General features: G+C 43.7%; 1 protein-coding gene across 6 annotated transcripts in view; it reads left to right on the forward strand.

The window, feature by feature from the left end:
* The window catches only part of FYB2 (FYN binding protein 2), a 438738-nt gene that overhangs the window by 263502 nt on the left and 156719 nt on the right, over nt 1-18517 (forward strand). For all 6 annotated transcript variants that reach the window (XM_085602511.1, XM_085602512.1, XM_085602507.1 and 3 more), the window contains exons 8-9: nt 3702-3777; nt 12595-12687. In XM_085602511.1, coding sequence (XP_085458637.1) covers nt 3702-3777; nt 12595-12687 — 169 coding nt within the window. The remainder of the gene's footprint in view (nt 1-3701; nt 3778-12594; nt 12688-18517) is intronic.

Below are 18517 nucleotides of genomic sequence, written 5' to 3' on the forward strand. Positions count from 1 at the left end.
GCCCATTTCTTCAGTAAGTGCACAGGGCACTGGCTGGCAGTGGCGGGGAAATCCGTGCCAGCCCTCCAGCTACAGGCTCAATTCAGAGCTTTATCTGTGCTTCGTTGGTTGCCGGTTTCAGCAGCCCAAGCGCTCCACACATGCTAAGAAGGGAAAAAGGGCTCACCATGGGCTCTTCCTAAGCAAAGGAGGGAGGCACAAGCCGGGAACCAACAGGAGCAGTCCACCGCACGCTGAGCTCCTGTGAGAGCACTGGAGACCTGCAAAGCACAGGTGAAGGTTATAGAGCCAGCAGCGTCTTGGTACAAGTCCAGGCAGTGTCTAAAAGAAATATGGGGTTACAGGCCCTGTACTTGTACTCCACAAGTCTTTGTTCTCAGGGCACTTCAAACACTTTTTAGAAGTGCACAAACCACTATTCTCATCCCAAGCTCTGGCCCCAGACACACTACAGGGGTGCCGATACAGCATTGTGTAAGTCCGGTACAACCCTATTCAGGTTCCGGTTCAACAACTCCCACCACTCTAAATGCAGACCTGGCTTATTCAGGTGCATGGGAATCTCCTCCCACTACTCTAAATGCAGCCAAGGTCTATTCATCCCAGCACTGAGGCACTCAGGAAAGGCAGGACGCACCTCAACGCCACCTTGTGACTGTCTAGAGAGAATGCATATCCTCTTCTCCTGTCAGTCTAAACCAGACAGTAAACACAAAACCAGGCAGGGCACATAAGCACATAGAAAAGCCCACTGTTAAAAGTGTCATTTCTAAAATAGCAATAACAAATCCGCTTTCATCAATAAGCAGGATTTATTATGACTATTTCAAACATGGCCACGCTACTCCTTTCATATCAGAAATTACCACTGAACCACATATCAGGGAATTCCCAATACAGACCTATGAGAGGAGCTGCTTCACAGCAGTGATCAAACAAATAGGCTGTTTGTCACTACCAGGACATGCCACACAGTAAAGGCACATGTCCTATCTTTTACCTGCACTGCACCCTGCCCATAGTGCGAGCTAAGGTCTACCTTAGGGGTGACTTAAAAATAGTAAAGTGCCATGTCACTGCGGCAGATAACTGTGCGAGCAGGCCCTGCAGCGGCAAATGCCTGAGAAAAGTTAAAAAAGCTACTTTGGAGGGTGGCACGAGCAGAGCTGCAGGCCCACTAGTAGTATTTAATTTAAAGGACTTTGGTATATGGCATACCGCTGTAGAAGGGATTTACATGTAAATAAAATATTCCAAACAGGTGTAGGTCAAACTTACCAAGTTTACAAGAGAGCGCACATGCACTTTAGCACTAATCAGCAGTAGTAAAATGCTCAGCGTTTTAAAACCACCAAAAACAAGCAAGGAAAAAGACAGGAGGAAGTCAAAAAGATCTGGGATGACCCTACAAAAAGGGCCGGGTCCAACACCGCGGTTCCACTGCGATTTGATTGACTGGCCGCAGCCTGAAGGAAAAGTTGAGGACACTATATTAGGATGGAGGAACTCGGTCCTTGGGACACACAAACTAAAAGAAAACTGGACCCCTAAAATCCACCAGCTATAGTTACCTCAAGTAATTATAACTCATGCTCTAAAATAACTAAAACTCACACCCTTGTCATGCACTGCTTGTACCCTCACAGATTACGTCACTCATAACATGTTCAATGACTACATTTATAACATCCCTAATGACATCATTGATGACAACCTTGTGCATGGAGAGGACGGAAGTTATAATTACTTTAGGGCAAGAGATTTAGTTACTTGAGACAACTACAACTGGTGAATTTCAGTGGCTCTTTTAGTTTTAAATATTATGTTTTAACTCCTATTTTCACCTAACTATAAAGTCTTATTAACATTTGTTTTTTTCGTGAATTTCTGAGGGTTTTTTTGTCAAGTAAGATATTCTTACCATTTCCAACTATAACATCACTTTAAACTTTATTTTTTTCCAGTGATTTTTTTCACCCTATATATGAATATATATACATCTCAAAGCCCCCCAACCACGATCAGTGCAGGAACAAACAGTGGCACACCACGTATGCCAAGGCACAGTTTCTTTATTTTAGAGTCAAGTGAAAATACACAAGTGCATACCCATGGCCGACGAATTAAGGCTTACTCCTTCCTCCAGACCATGTCATCAACCCACAGTCCTGCCCATTTAGGTTACTACATTCTTTAGTCCTTCTTTCTTTTCTTGAGGAAATATACAAATATATGTTCATTTTTCCTTAAATAGTTATCAGAAAATATTCTGTTCTAAATTCTGAACCTCGCAAACCATGTTAATAGAAGTTCAAACATCACTTCTCTTATCCAGTGTTACTTATCAAATGTCCCATTTCACAATCGTAAATACTTGCAGTGATTGTTATTATTTAGATGATTGATGAATATTGAGTTTTGAAGCTTGGGATTAAATCAGCCTTTGTAATGACGAATAATGTTAAGAACGTTAAGAGGAACAGAAGGTTTAAATAAAGGTAATCTGCAATCCTACTTGGAGTAAAGTTTTTTGGAGTGATTTCTCTTGTTTCATTCAGTTGTACTTCCAGATATATTGATTACATTATTTCCCCATTTTGGCCTACAGAGTCAGTTAGGTCAACCATGCATAATTGATCATATTGGACAAGATAACATCTGCCTATTGAATTTGAACTTTCTCTTACTGGTCATATTTTTCAGTTATGGTGTTTTATCAGAGGACTGATTTGAATTTCTGATTGGTGTATGTTTTTTTTCATTTTCTGGGGGAAAAAAGACTTGCATATGTACACTCAACTGAGAATTTACATAATTACAGACACGTCACTCCATTGCAGACATAAAAGCACAGTGAATTTACCTCTCGCCTTCCAGTTATTTCCTGGTGTATTCCATTTCCTCATTTTCAACATGGTATGCTTTCTTTCCAGATTTCATTTAAAGGTATTTTTAGAACTCTCATCTCCGTGGTTTCAAATAACACTTTAGGTTATTTGTGGTTTAAATAACAAATATCGCAACTGATGAGTCTACTGAGAATATGATCTAAGTTAGCAAACCTAGAGTACCAAATATGGCAGTATTAATTTTAAAGTTCATTCCTATGAGACTATTGTACATAAGTAGGTATTAAGATCGTATTTAGAGCAGATATCTAAAGGTAAGTTACTAAATTGGCAAGCTTTGACTATAAAGTACTAACAGGAGAGGCCGTGAAGTGGCAGCAGCAGAGCTACTGCAATAATTGTGTTGCACACCAGCTGTAACTTGCTGGTGAGTTGAACATCCTCAGACATCCTGAAAAAAAACTTGCCAGATTTTGGTTTCTAACAGTACTTTCAAACTATGGATTACATTTTCTTTTTTTTTTTTTGCATTTCAGTAAAGACCAATTACAATGTGGCAGAGGAATTAAACTTCTAGGGTGTTTTTCGTGTGAATTTGAAAACATGTTTCAGTGTTTTGTTAGATTGTTTTGCCCTTTATCCTTACTATACTTCACGTTGCTATTGTGTATTCCTGTATGAAAGGAAGAATAAAGTGCTGCCATTGGGACACAAGAGTTTGGGGTGTTAAAAGCAGCACCTTCTGGGCTGTCTAGTAGTTGCTAGTGAAGGAGTCCATAAGGGCTGGATTGTTGTGCTAACATTTGCCTGATAAACATTTGATTTTACAAAATTTTAATTGTCTTTTTTTAGTTTCAGAAAATTCAAGTGACGTATATGATGACATCCAATATGTGAGAAAGGAGGACAGTTGTTCGGTCAAATCAGGGTGAATATCGATGTTTTTGCTGATTTCAGATCTAACGTTGTTATTGTATAATGTATATTACCATGAATTTCAGTTGCCATCCATGCAAATATTTACACACGTGTCATATGTTTCTCTATTACATGTTAAAAGTACAAGTAGTTGCATGGTGGATTCATTGCCCTTGTGAGCATTTTGCCTTTGCTGGAACTGATAAACATGGCAAGTGGCTTCTGTTGCTTAATACTGTGCATATATATATTCCAAATCTGAATGCATTACACTGTCACACGTGTGTGTGTGTGTATATATTCATATATATATATATATATATATATATAACATTGCAGAATGGGGATATCCACTCTGTAGTTATAGTTAGGTTTCCCAGAGATAGGAATTCCTTGTATTTTTGCTTGTTAATAACTTTGCCACCATTTAACAAATCCCCACGATGAACCTTTGTACACCTATTCCTTTTTCTACCTTGGCTGATGATGCAGTGTTTTGTGGCGATTAGTTAAGTGGGTGCAAAGAAAGAAGGAGGGTCCAAAAATGTCTTTCCATCGATTCATTTTCCATAGACTATTTACACAGATGTAGCTGCAAAATGTCTGAACAGATTTTCATGAAATTTGGTGGGAATATATATTATGCTGTGGATAAAAGCATTGATATTCCATGAAAATGTTAAGTAGCTTTGTCGTAATAAGGGACAAAAAACTACTGATATATTGGGCTGCAGTATACCGCTGTATTTTCATTTTATACCACAGTAGTTGGCAATGACAAAACACAATATCATCGATTGCCGATAGCCCTTACAAAATTAAAAGTTTGTTGAATACACTTTGTGTGTGTTCTCTGTTTTAAACTAAGATAGACCTCACTAAGGTTTTTCATGTCTAGGAAGACATAAGGGACTTTACCAAACTGGGTACAGTTAAGGAACAATATTTTTACATATACATATATATAAAAAAATGTTTACTGTGGTACTTCCTTGATAGTACTGCGGTACTACCTTGAAAGTACTGCAATACTGCCTTGAAAGTACTGCAGTACTGTTAACATTTTATTTTTAATTACACCACTGCACTGTATGGCACTGGTCAATATGCCACTTCACTTTACTTTGCACCACTGCACTGTCTGCCACTGTACTCTGCACCACTTCTTTCTAGGCGGCTACACACTAATGCCACTCTTCCCAGCCCCGCTCTTCCCAGCCCCGCTCTTCCCAGCCCCGCTCTTCCCAGCCCCGCTCTTCCCAGCCCCGCTCTTCCCAGCCCCGCTCTTCCCAGCCCCGCTCTTCCCAGCCCCGCTCTTCCCAGCCCCGCTCTTCCCAGCCCCGCTCTTCCCTGCCACGCTCTTCCCTGCCACGCTCTTCCCTGCCACGCTCTTCCCTGCCACGCTCTTCCCTGCCACGCTCTTCCCTGCCACGCTCTTCCCTGCCACGCTCTTCCCTGCCACGCTCTTCCCTGCCACGCTCTTCCCTGCCACGCTCTTCCCTGCCACGCTCTTCCCTGCCACGCTCTTGTCTGTGATGCTCTACTCTGCACTACTGCACTCTATGCTGCTGCATTCTATGGGGTACCACTCAACGTCATTGCACTTAAAGTCACTCTACTCTAGGCCACTCCACATCACTCTACTCTACACCACTCTACTCTACACCATTGTACTTCATGCCACTCTACCTTACACCACTTCACTCAACTGCACTGTATGCCACTGCAAAGTACAATTGAATGCTCTTTGTTTCACATATGCAGGGATCCATTATGAAAAGTTTTCTGGACAATAGTAAAATCCCTAAATTTGATTGCCGCAACAATGAGTAACCAATGCAATAACTTAATTTAATTACATTCTTTTTCAGACACCCTAGTGAAGGTGATTTGCAATAGTAAATGTAAGGGTAGCGAACGCCTGTCCTTGCAATGGTGGCACTACAATCCTCAGATATGGCACATCTGTGTGAGCTACAGCATCATTGACTTTTTCCTCCACATTCAAATTTATGGGAAATATGATGTTCAACATTTTAGGCTTTTTTTGCAAGTGCAATCCGAGTGCTCCCTACTGATATGAACTGGCAAAGAGAATTAAACACATCATTTGAATATATGGGCAGAACATAAAGTGGGAAAGGGATGCTTAATTACAATGAAGAGAAGCAGCAACTGTTGGTGATCTGATTTGTAATTAGAACTTCTACAAAAGCTATATTGCACAAGCAATCTTGTGTGGTTCTGTTTATGAATGATTTAAATAATTTACTTTGCAAACTCAACACTCCAATAGCCTCAGAGGTGAAACAAGAGATAATCATTGAGGGTGTCAAAAGCTGTTAAAAAATCAGGAAACATTAGATTTGATTTGATTTCTGGTTTTGTTTAGCGCTCGAATGCCCAGAGGCATCTTGGTGCTGCTGCTGTCTGGGGTGATACTGAAGGGGACCAAGTTGGTACTGAAAAGAAAACTAACGTGAGAACATCCAGGTTTTTATTAATTTCCTGAAGACCAGGAAGTTAGAGCATCTCCTAATGTCCAAAGTGTAGCTGCCTTCCAAAGAAAGCTCCTCCTGCCCCATGTAGCATATTTTGCTTTTGGAGAGGATAACAGCATTGCGTCTGAGGATCTGAGCTTTCTTCCTGGGGAATACCAGGCAAGTTTTGCATGAAAGTAGCTAGGACCTGAATTATTCACTGCTTTAAAGGTTATGCATAAGGTCTTAAACTCCATACATTTTGCTATAGGTAACCAATGCAGTTTTACCAGTGCTTGCGCCACCAGCTCATGTTTTGGAATTCCGGAAAGAAGTCGCGCTGCAGCATTTTGCAGTGTTTGAAGTTTTTTTTTTTTTTGTTTTTTTTTTGTGGTGCGCTATCTCTGCAGCAGTTTATTTTCAACTTCATTATTGTTTTTTATTTTTTTTTATTTTTTTTTAACAGAGAAAAAATACAGAGAGCGGTTCATTAGAGCACCCTTCCCCCCTCCTGCCACCCCCCACCCTCTCAGTGAGAGAGCAAAAACAACGTGTAGATTAAGGGTAGGAGACACAGAAAAGAAAAAACACATATTATAAAGACATCAAAAAATAAAAAATAAACTAACGGTTATTGAGAGTCAAATGGTTAAAGTGAAAACAAAACAAAAAAGAGAGAGAGAAAAGAAGAAAAAAAAAAAAAAAAGGGACAGGAGAAGAAGAAACGTAGTGATTATCCTGTCTACGCCAGCCAAGAGGTGAGATTATCCCAAATCTCGACCCCCTTTTTCCGTCCTTTACTGCCCTTTCTGGCGTAGACAGTGATTTCTAGATAGTAGGTTGCAATAAATCTGGCTAGCCATTGTGAGAAAGAAGGGGGCTCTGGATCAAGCCAGGCAGATGCCACACACATCCTCCAGACTGTCATTGCAATGAATGTTAGACCATCTCTTTTCAGCCGTAAGGTTTCATTCTGTGTGCCTAGCATTATAATAGTAGGATTTAAGATTATAGGCTGAAGTGTAACTTCCCTTAGAAATTCCTGTATGCGGTTTATTGTATGGGAAAGCTTTAGGCATGTGGCAAACACATGAATTGAGCCGCATACTCAGAGCATCTAGGACAAAAGGTGCCTTGGCCAGTTCCCCACTTAGCAATCTTTCTAGGAGTGAAGTACAGGAAAAAGATAGTCTTAAAGTGTTGCGCCTGTAGTTTAGCTGAGATTAAAATGTTGTGTGATAATGCAAGTGAATTAAAAAAGATACTGCTGTGAGAAGTAAGTTTATTATGCCATTTGTCAGCTCCTCCTGCCCCATGTAGCATATTTTGCTTTTGGAGAGGATAACAGCATTGCGTCTGAGGATCTGAGCTTTCTTCCTGGGGAATACCAGGCAAGTTTTGCATGAAAGTAGCTAGGACCTGAATTATTCACTGCTTTAAAGGTTATGCATAAGGTCTTAAACTCCATACATTTTGCTATAGGTAACCAATGCAGTTTTACCAGTGCTTGCGCCACCAGCTCATGTTTTGGAATTCCGGAAAGAAGTCGCGCTGCAGCATTTTGCAGTGTTTGAAGTTTTTGTAACTACTTTTTCCGGATGCCGCTAAGGAGGGCATTCCCATAGTTTAACTTGGCCAAGATCATTGATGTAACAACTGTTTTTGTAGATCATTCGGAATGTAAGGACAGATCTTTGTGATTAATTTTAGTGTATGAAAAACAGATGAAGAGAGTGCTTTAACTTGATGGTCAAAGTGGAGTGTATCATAGAAAATAGCTCCCAAATTACTTCCTTACTGTACTGGAGTTGGTAATGGACCTATATTCTGAGGCCACCAGATTGGCGACCAAAGGGATCTACTATTTCCGAACAATAGGACCTCTGTGTTACCAGCATTTAATTTTAGGCAGTTGGTTTTCATCCAATGATCTATTTGAAGAATGCAGGAACTGAATTTCTGCCCCACTTCTTCCTGATCTTTGGAGGTTGACACCACAATTTGGGTGTCATTGGTATATAACACTACTGAGAAACCTAGGGATTTTATCAGTTTGATCAGGGGGGGTGACATACAGGTTGAAATGCGTGGGGCTCAATGAAGAGCCCTGCGGAACCCTGCATGGCAAGCTGCATTGTTTTGACATGAAATTGCCCAAGGTATCATGGTTTGTTCTATCAGTTAGAAAATATTTTAGTAGAGTCAAAGTTACGCCTCTTATTACTCTCAACCCCCTTTAGTCAGTTGGTCAGACGTGTGATTGACCGTATCAAAACAAAAGCCACCGAGAGATCGAGTAGGATCAGGACAGCCTGACCGCCACCGTCCATGATCCACTCAAGTTCTTCTGAGGCTGTAAGCAAAGCTGTTTCTGTACTGTGAGCCTTTCTAAAAATGTATTGGAAAGGGTCCAGCAGATTATTGTTAACAATACAGGCCATCAAGCTTTTTCCAGTAGTTTGGCTGGGAAGGGAGTCTGAAGATAGGCCTATGATTACTTGGTTCCTTGGGGTCAAGATTGCTTTTTTTCAATAGAGACAGGATAGATGCTGCCTTCCATTCGGAAGGCATATGTCCTATGATGATCACTTTATCCAGGATTTTTGTGAGTTGTTCTTCAAAAATCTGAGGGGCCAGGTGTACAATTTTTGGGGCAAGAGTCTGAAGGGGACCCTGATTCGCATGTCATTATAAGTTTCAGAACCTGTTCTTTGGTAAGAGATGCACATGTATCTTAAATTGTTGGGAAGTTGTTAGTTCTTGGCACGGATTCTTTGCTGTGATTTAATATGAAGGAATCGAAGACCTCAAATACTTTGTTTTGAAAGAAAACAAGCGAGGGTATGGCAAAAGAATTTGTTGTACCATCAGTTTTTGTGACCATTTTTGTTAATTTTGTTATGGTACTAAACAGTTCTTTAGCTGAGTTTTCTGCTAGGTGAATTTTTTCAGTGAAGTATTTTTTTATATAAGGATCTTGTATTTAGCAATAGCTCTATTGTAGGTTTCTCTATCTGAAGGATCTTAATTGACTCTCCATATTTGGTCCAGTTTCCTGCATACTCGTTTCTGAGCTCTCAGGCACTCAGAGTACCAGGGTCAAGACCGGGTACTACAATAATTTCTCTGCACTTTTTCAGGTGCTAAAATATCAATGGCTTGTTTTACCCAAGTTGTGTATCTTTGTGTGGCTAATTCAACATCATCATCTGCTCCATTTTTTATGGGAAGTGTGTTAAAAAGATATTCCCTTGATGAGAAGAATGAGATTGAAGCTTGATGAGGGAGGTTATTGGTTTATTCTCAGTTGTAGGTTATATCAGCTCATCCACCCAACTGCCACCAGGTTAATCCTCCCTACCTCTTACAACATTCTAGATCCAGCTTGGCCCTGACATTCCAGAACACAAGCATCTCCGAGTGAGAAGAAGAAAGCCATTACAACAAAGTGTCTTGCAGGGTCTTTTCAAGTTTGTCTGAATTTATTTTACCCCACGTTTGGACTTGAGTCCCTGAGGGTGTTGCCATGCTGCTTTTTGTGGTTGTGAAGGACTGATGGAGAGAAATAGAGCCTTATGGTCTGACCATACAAGAGGAAGAGTATTTGTTACTGCCCGATATGTATTGTTTGTGAAAATCCCATCCAATGTGTGACCCGCTGTGAGTAGGGCCTTCAATTTTCTGGTCCAGTCCCAAAGTATTCATGAGCTCTAACAGTTGGATGGTATCGTTGCCCATTCTATTTTCTAAGTGGAAATTAAAATTGCACCGTACCAGGTAATCCGAGCTAGTAACACTGTGCTCTATTATAGTGCTTAGGTTGGTAAGAAATGGCTCCCTTGGCCCCGGGGGTGGGGGGGAGGCGGGGCGATACAGTAATGTGCCATTTAATGAATAATCTTTTGTTAATTTAATTTGGAAGGATATGTTTTCGCTGTTAATGGCATTCAGGCCTGTGGTATACTTTATCGTCATTGAGTCTCTAATGATGATAGCTAAACCCCCACCTCTTTTCAACTTTCTGTCAAGGTGCACCGTTTTGTAGCCCAAAGGTGTGGCTTCAATCAAGTCTGGGCCAGAAGCTTCATCTACACGTTTCTGTGATTAATATTATGTCTGTCTTGCGTTTATTAGGGAGCATTCAAAAAGCTTGCCTTTTTGCATGCCTACTTTTGTCTTGTATTCTATGTCCATGAACCGCATGATTGGTAACTGCGTGAGTGATAGCTTGCAGTTGGGACAAGAGGTTAAGTTTAGAGAGTGGTCCTGTTCTAGTATAGAGCAGTTTGGTTGCTTACCTGCCACCCCAATGCTCTAAGTTCTCCACTTGTATAATGTATTAAGTGGTTCCTTCCTGAGTTGAATTAGCACTGTGACTTTACTGTAAACAAACAAACATTTTAGCAGGAAGTGTGTCTCAGGACTTCCAAGAATCCTGAGTAAAGCCACTAATTCTTAACCATGTTGGGCATAAATTAGACAGGAATTATTAACTGAATTTCAGGTCTTCATGCTAACCCCTCCGCCGCCCCCCCACAAAAAAGGAGTCATAGCACATCTCTGAAGATAAGTGTATAGTGCTGTGAGTCGCCATCCAGTGATGTATCGCCTATTCAATGGGCCACCACCAGTGGGATGAGATGGAAGAGCACGTAAAGCACCACCCAAAGGCCCACAGGAAGGGAGGTAAAAAGGTAATTTTCCTGAGGGCAAAATCAGCCTTAATGTCTACATCAGAGACACCCTTAATGCAGCAGACACTGCTACTCAGGGAATTAACACTACATCCTCCTTTGTAGGCATCCTCCTTTGTAGGCTTGCCTGGTTTGGATCTGGGGTTCGGCCAAAGGTGCACCAGCACCTCCATAATTTCCCTTTAGATGATGAGCATCTATTCAGTCCCCAGGTCAATCAGATGCTTGAAAAATATACAATTCAAGGATTTTACCAAATCTATGTGTGCCCTACCTTCCCCTTGTGCCAGATCGGCCCTTTGCAGACAGCAGAACAGATATTGTGCTAAGGTTGTAGCCCTGTGTTAGAGACCAGCTGTAGCCTTTTCAAGACCAGCAGCTGACCACAACCTTCAGGTGATGGACATGGCAGGGTTGGCTCCAGTCAAGGCACCTCAGCCGACAAGCAATAGTCGTCTGTAGCTCCACCCCTAATCTCACATCACCTGTCCTGGGAAGAATGCGTTAGTTGACTTTATATCAAATCATGCAGGTCATCCAGCGTGAGTGCGATTTCAAGCAGTTAGTTTTGTGCAACAGATATGAGATGTGTGTGCTTCTCAGTGGTAAGTGTCTGTAATCAAGTATGGGGTGAGTAATCACACCTCATCTGAATCATGCTTATGGGTCGACACGTTCTGTGGACAGTCTGTTTGTGTGCAGACCAGGAGATTGGTTAACAGATGAAGGTTGTTTTGAGGCACAGTGGTAGCTTGCGGGAGGACAATGGGGCTGGTCTTTGGCAGTATTTTGGCATGTATTAGTGTTGAAGTTACTTTGTTCCAGATGGTGGTCCAGACGGTTTGATTTATTCTGACATTATGCTGTGTGGCTGCATTCCCTGAGGAGTATGTCGGTGATGAATTGAGTCTAGAGTAACGAGGGTGCACCAGGATGACGTAACACTTGGATGACGACGGCACATTGAGATGCAAAAACACTCTTGGTGAAACGTCAGCAAGAGAATAGAAGCTTTTAAGACCCAAGAAAACTGGTGTAAACTTTTAAAATCACTTTGGGTGCAAACTCACACTTTGTACAATGTTAGGAGTGTTATGATACCAAATGTAGCAGCAAAGCCACATTTACGTGCAAAATCACTCTAGGTGCACCTTCAGCAGGAGTATGCAAACACCTTTATGGGAACAAATCTAATTTAGAAGCGAAGCCAAACGTAGGTGCAAAATGTTACTATTGGCACAGCATCAACAGGAGTGAGTAAGCACATACAGTAACACAAATTCACCGCCGATGCAGAGCATAGATGCTTTACTATACTGTCCATTGACTGCAAGCAGAGGTCGCACATGGTCACGTGGGCAAACACAACTATTCACCCATAGCTAATGGTGAGCGTGATACTCCTCTGGCCTAACCCAAAATGTTAACACTTAATTCACTTTAACGCAGAAGGGAACATATGCAAACCAACCACAAAAGGGACTTGATCCAGCGCGCTGTGTGTGCGCTTAAGCCCTCAACAAAGATAGTTAATGCATATGTGAAAGACCTGCATATTTTTCCAATCTTGTGAGCAATATGTAAAGGTTTGATCTGAATGATAAAAGGCGGGTTTGGTTGAAGCAATAAACAAATGTTGTACTTCTCTTCTAGAAAGGAGGTAAAATTAAAAGGACTTGGACGGATATTTAAAAAGAATATGGACAAAATGATGCAGAAAAATGCCAAATCAAAGGAAAATGGACTGTAAGTGTTTTTAATTTTCTAATGGCTAGTTTGTTCGCAGTGGCTGCCAGCTCGTACAACTCCTAGGTGGATCTTTCTAAACGCAAGCGAGCATGCTGACTGCCTACATTTAAAACAAACCATTTTAAAACAACCGCGCTTTTTTCCTGCTTGGCGCATTTTTTTAAGCGGGATTACCTTTCAACTAATGAGAATACATAAAATGCTTAAAGCTTATATGATCACATTACATCATTCAATTGGTACCACTTACCTACTATCCCGTGTGTACTGTATTTAAGGTAATAGAATCCCTGGTCAATTCAGATGGTGTTTCTTTTACAATACTTCTAAAGATCAGCCCGTCATGGTACAGGTTCAGGGTCCTGGGGCAGTAGTAAACGTGGTGTTACTCTCGCTGACCAAGTCCTTATTCCACAACATTTGCCTTGGAATGTTCACATCCGAGGGGTGTGGGCACGATCTATCTTGACCAGGATTCTGCATTGCATTGTCCCTAGAAGAATGACCTGTACCTTTCTGAGATGTGGGCCCTCGATGCTTAAGAAGGTTAAAATAAGGAGCCTCAGGGTAAGGTGTTTAATGGTGTATGAAACCCCTTTCTAACCCTGCACATTTCCATGCTATAGAACATGCACTGGGACAATAAGGCATTGATGGCGTGCCAATATTGTAGCTCGATCCCACAGAGAAAATAAAGGAGACGGCAGGAGCACATACAAGATTCTCAGAGTGCTCCTTTAAGGGGGCAGCAACCTTCCAAATCCAAGATGTTGAGTACAGGGTATGCAGCCTTGGCACGCCTTGAGGGCTGTGACACTTACATTTCTTCACTGGGGGCCTGCTTTTAGGGTGTTCTCAGATGGGGTGTGTAATGGTTTTATTACACCAGTGCATATTCAAGAAATTCCCAATTGTTTGTGCCTATGTAGTTTGCAGAATTTCCTCGATTCCTTACCTCTTAACCTAAGCGTGTTTTACCATAGTTTTGTTATTTGAGGCAATGAAACGTGCCCACAATAACTCACCTGCCTCTTACCTCATGCACACAAACCATTTACAGATGAACTTGGAGATGGGCATTTAGTATCCGAGCACATCATCGCCACATGTTTTTTCCTTAGGTCATCAGACCCTTGTGAGTGAAAGGTACACCACATTATACTCGCATGCACAATGTTAAAATGTGCCATATATGCTATTAAAAGCATCTGGCAATGGTTATTCACCTTTACTTGACTGTATTTTACACCGAGTTGGAATACAGCGTCCAACTATTCTGTAGCTGACACGGTCCCCTTTTCCACATCCCCCTTCTCCAGTGTCACCTTCCCTTGTTCCACAACCCATGGAAGCCTCATTAGAAGAGCCTACTCCATGCAATTCTATATCCATATCAAGTACTCAGGGACTGGGAGTAAACTATCACCAGGAAAGACGGAGTGCTTTAAGAACTGGGGTCTGGAAGGGTGAGTCAGTTATTAAAGCATTTCCTCCTCGCCCCTTCCTGGTTCCTGTCCTGTGCACTCTCACAAAATTCTGTAGTGGCCTGCTTCCACCTGAAAACAAGAATCAGTTTCAGCTACTTACACTGGGGTTTCCTTAAAAAAAACAACAAAAAAAAACACTAAGGTTGGAAATCTCCCCCCCCCTCAAACTCCCTCTCCCCCCCCCAAAAAAAACATCATAATGATAAAATGCCTTGCCCTCGATTTATGGAGGCCCAACACTGCATTAATCGAGGGCAAGGACTGAAGCCCATGCCCCGCAGCAAATCCCTGCTGGACATGTCCCAATGTTGTTCACCGTACAGGTACAGCATAAAAAAGCCTGGAAATTCACTGAAAAACATAGTTAAATGTTAGGTATGGTTCAGTGAACACACACCAACAAATGCCTTCAGTTGACCCACTATGCTATGCAGGGCGCCACAGCTCCTGTCACTCTTCATGCTCAGTACACCATTTTGCTGATAGCATACGAAAATAAAATTCCCAGAGCAAAACCTGTGGGTGTTAGAAATGGGGGCCTCTAGTTGGTAGAGGTGTGTGCACCTTGTTCAAGTAGGGACCTTTGCTTCTAGTCCAGGTAAGGGGATTACCCACTTTATATAACCCCTTGGTAGCTTGGCAGAAGCAGACCGGATTATCCCAAAGGTAATGTGTGAAGTATTTGTAGCCCAAGCACACAGTGAAAACGCCACATATATCGCAACTAGGTAATTGTCGAACATTGCACTGTATGCAAAAAAAAAGGACTTTTATCTGCACCCGTCATCAACACACCATTATCCTTACAGTGCAGGCATGAAAATTCACATTCACCTCCAGGGATTCTCTTAATTGGTCCAGAAGCCTCAGTGCTCCTTCCTATATTATGGTAATGAGACAATGTGGCAAACTCCAAATCGAGGGCCCTTCCTGGGCTCCACCTGCAATGCCACCAGGGAACAAGTGTCACCAAAGAACAAGTGTTCCCCCCCCCCCCCCCATAGGTATGCCACAAGAGGAGGGAAAGACCTCACTCAATCCCCTTCAGGTGGAATAGCCACTGGCAGCTGACGTCGTCCATGCAGTGCAGCTTCTGGTCACACAGCCTCTCGGCACGCTCGGACACGTGTTGGCGCAGGCTGATGGCCAACTCCCAGGGGCCCGACCCACCCTAGAGTCTTCCTGCAGATCGGGGCATGCTGTTTCAATCGGATTGGCATCCTCGGGTCCAGAGCCCATGCCGTCTCCCTCGGCCTACACTTGACTCCTCGAGGCGGGGCAGGCCGACGTGCTTGGTTACCAAGCATTGCGTAGTTGCAGGGAGATGGCGCTGACATCACTCCGCTCGCCCTCTGAAGAAATACTCTTTGGTGGCAATAAGCCTGGTTGGGCAGGCCATGCTGCAACCAGCTCCAGTCTCAGGCGCACACGGCTTAAGACGAATCCTGGAGGTTTGGCCTGGGTGCAATCAATCTGGTTTGTGCCTCTCGTGGGGCAGGGGGGAGTGCACTCATCATGCTAACTTCCCACCAGGTTCTCCCCGCAAGAAACTCCACATGGATTAGAGAGACAGTGCTCTGCACAGCTATTCAAGAGCTATCCAAAGGTGCAGACTTGGTGGCACAACAACCAGTAAAACCAATGCGCTTACCTGGCAGTGAGAACCAAGAACGATCTCCCAAGAGTAGTAGCACAAAGCCCTTACCACGCGCTTCATTTTGTACAGGTGAAGAACAGCCCAGTCCTCCTGCACCAGACTGAGGCAGCAACAGCAAGCTAACCCCACCCCTCACAAATAAAGTGGCAGCATTCCTCACACAGCCCCCCCAGCTCTTCTCCCATGCAGGTTCCTTTTTGATCCAGAAAGGATCTTTTGAAATCTTCAATTTCCCTGAGACACCCAACAGGAGGCAGCATTGTGGAGAGGAGAGACCGCCTATTCAGGTGCTAGTGAAAACTCCTCCCACCACTCTAAATGCAGCAAGGTCCATTCAGCTGGGCTAGGAGTCACCCAGGAAAGACAGGACATTCTTCACCCCCCCCCCCCCCCTTGTGATTGTCTTAAGAGAATCCCCAGCTCCTGTCACTCCAAAACCAGACTTTGCATACACAAACAGGCCTATCTTAGGGGTGACTTACATGTAGTTAAAGCTAAGGATGGGGACTGGCAACCGGGTGCACTTGCCAGGTCGACAGGACAGTTTAATACAATGCATGCAGACACTGCAGTGGCAGGTCTGAGACACATTTACAGGGCTACTCATGTGCGTGGCACAATCAGTGGTGTCATCCCACGAGTAGCATTTGATCTACAGTCCCTGTGCAAACACAGCACACTTTACTATGGACTTACCACTAAATAAAACATTCCAATCATGGATAACCAAGCATAATCACAATTTACACAGAGAGCATATACACTTTTGCACTGATCAGCAGTTGTAAAATGCCCAGAGTCCTAAAGCCAGCAAAAATGGGTTAGAATAATAGGAGCAAAAGACAAAATGTTTAAGGATAAACTTGCAGAAAGGCCAGGTCTAACACAAGCCCCACCAGCCTAAAGTCAGTGGAGACCAATTAATAACTTGATAGACTTCCCTGATTGGAGTGATAGAACATGGACCCTAGCCGGTTACAGCAGCGGTATATTCCAGTTCTACGCTTGTCTGAACCCAGTTCGAACCCTTCTCCTCACCTGCAGACCCAATCTGTGCAGCGCCTAAACTTAATTTGCTTGCAGATGTATCCCATGGGGCAGACCGTACCCACATGGCCAACAGTGATGTGGCCCAGTCCACCCCGAGCTGCGACTCCTGTCCCCACCCCCCTCCCAAGGGTGCCTCTGTCCACCAGCACAGCAAGCCAAAGTTGCTGCTGACAGCTGTCATTGATGAGAGCCAGTCCTCATTCCTCTCAGGTCTCTTACCCTGTGGCATCAGAGTGTGGGGTGGTAGCCACAGGTGCCTGGCACCCTTTCTCCACTCCCTCCTGCCAGGTCAGGGATGCCATCCTGACATTGGCCCACCAGCAGAGGTGGTCTCACTAGGGTCAGAGCTGGCAACCCCTGACCCACTTGTCCTCCCACTGGGACTGACTCACCCCTCTCTTTGGCCTCATGCACCCTCCCACTTGGAGTGGTGTGGCCAGACACCAGAACTGGTGGGATTCTTGTGACAGGCTCCAGCCCTCAGCTCAATAGACACTCTGGGAACCCCCCTCATGGCATGGCATCCTGGTACAGACTAGGTCTCCCTCCTGGTGCTCACTCATGGAACCAACCAGGCTCTGGGACTGGGTTTTGGGCATCCTGTAACTCAGCCCACCCCCCTCTACTCAGAGACAAGACATGGGTCCCCTCACCCATCCCACAATGCTGGGAACTATCTGGGTCACTGCACACCTCCTCTACCTCACTTGGTTGAGGAACACCTGAGCCACCTCCTTCAGGATCACCCAAAAAGCTTCTTCAGAACCCCTTGCATCCACCAAAAGGTCCACTTCAAGTTCAAGCTCCTTGGGATGAGAGAAATCAGGGACTTAACATATACTCTTCAACAATTGATTCATACAGCCTCTCACAAGTGTTAACCATGCTACCCTTCAACCCGCCATCCAGTCCCTTGAAGAAGTACCCCACATACCCCTCGGGAGACTGGTGAAACAGTGTCTATTTCTGTCATTTTACCCAAACTCTTCTGGACGGTCTCCATATCTGCACACCAGGGCTTCTACCATGGGGGAACCCCTCTCCCTGTACCTCTCATCTCTAGTCAGTAGTGTTCCCTCCCACCGCTAGGAATCTGATCCCCTGTGCCATGTTCCCCAAACCACCTTAGGGACCCTGCGCACAACTGGAGCTACCTCATAAACCTGAACTCCCTGGAGTATGTCAACCCTCTCCTTGAAGCTGGTCACCATGTCTCTGGGTACTTCTCCCTCTGCACTAAGCACCACATTTTTGCTGCCATAATCCGAGCTGGACTCTGCCCTCACGGCTGTCACTTTCGACTCAGCAAAGCTTAGATCATAAGGTACATACCTTTCCCCAAGGGCATTCTCATCCCATCCCAATTTTCTTATAGCCCACAAGTCCATCAGTGCTTTTCTCTGCTCGCTCTTCCTCCAGGAGCTCTTCACCAGACTACCAAGAACATTGCTTTAGTTGAACTAGTGAGTAATATACAACTTCCCAAACACAATTTCTGCACTAGCAACTGCTGGGTCACCCAGCTGAGACATGACTGTGTATTATCACAAAAGGAAATTCGTAAAACAGTATGTGGTTCAGTAATGGTGTGCACTATAGCAGTAGTGTACACCAATTACTGTGGGTCAAGTAC

This window comes from Triturus cristatus, chromosome 4_2 (assembly GCF_964204655.1).
Source record: "Triturus cristatus chromosome 4_2, aTriCri1.1, whole genome shotgun sequence".
NCBI lineage: Eukaryota > Metazoa > Chordata > Amphibia > Caudata > Salamandridae > Triturus > Triturus cristatus.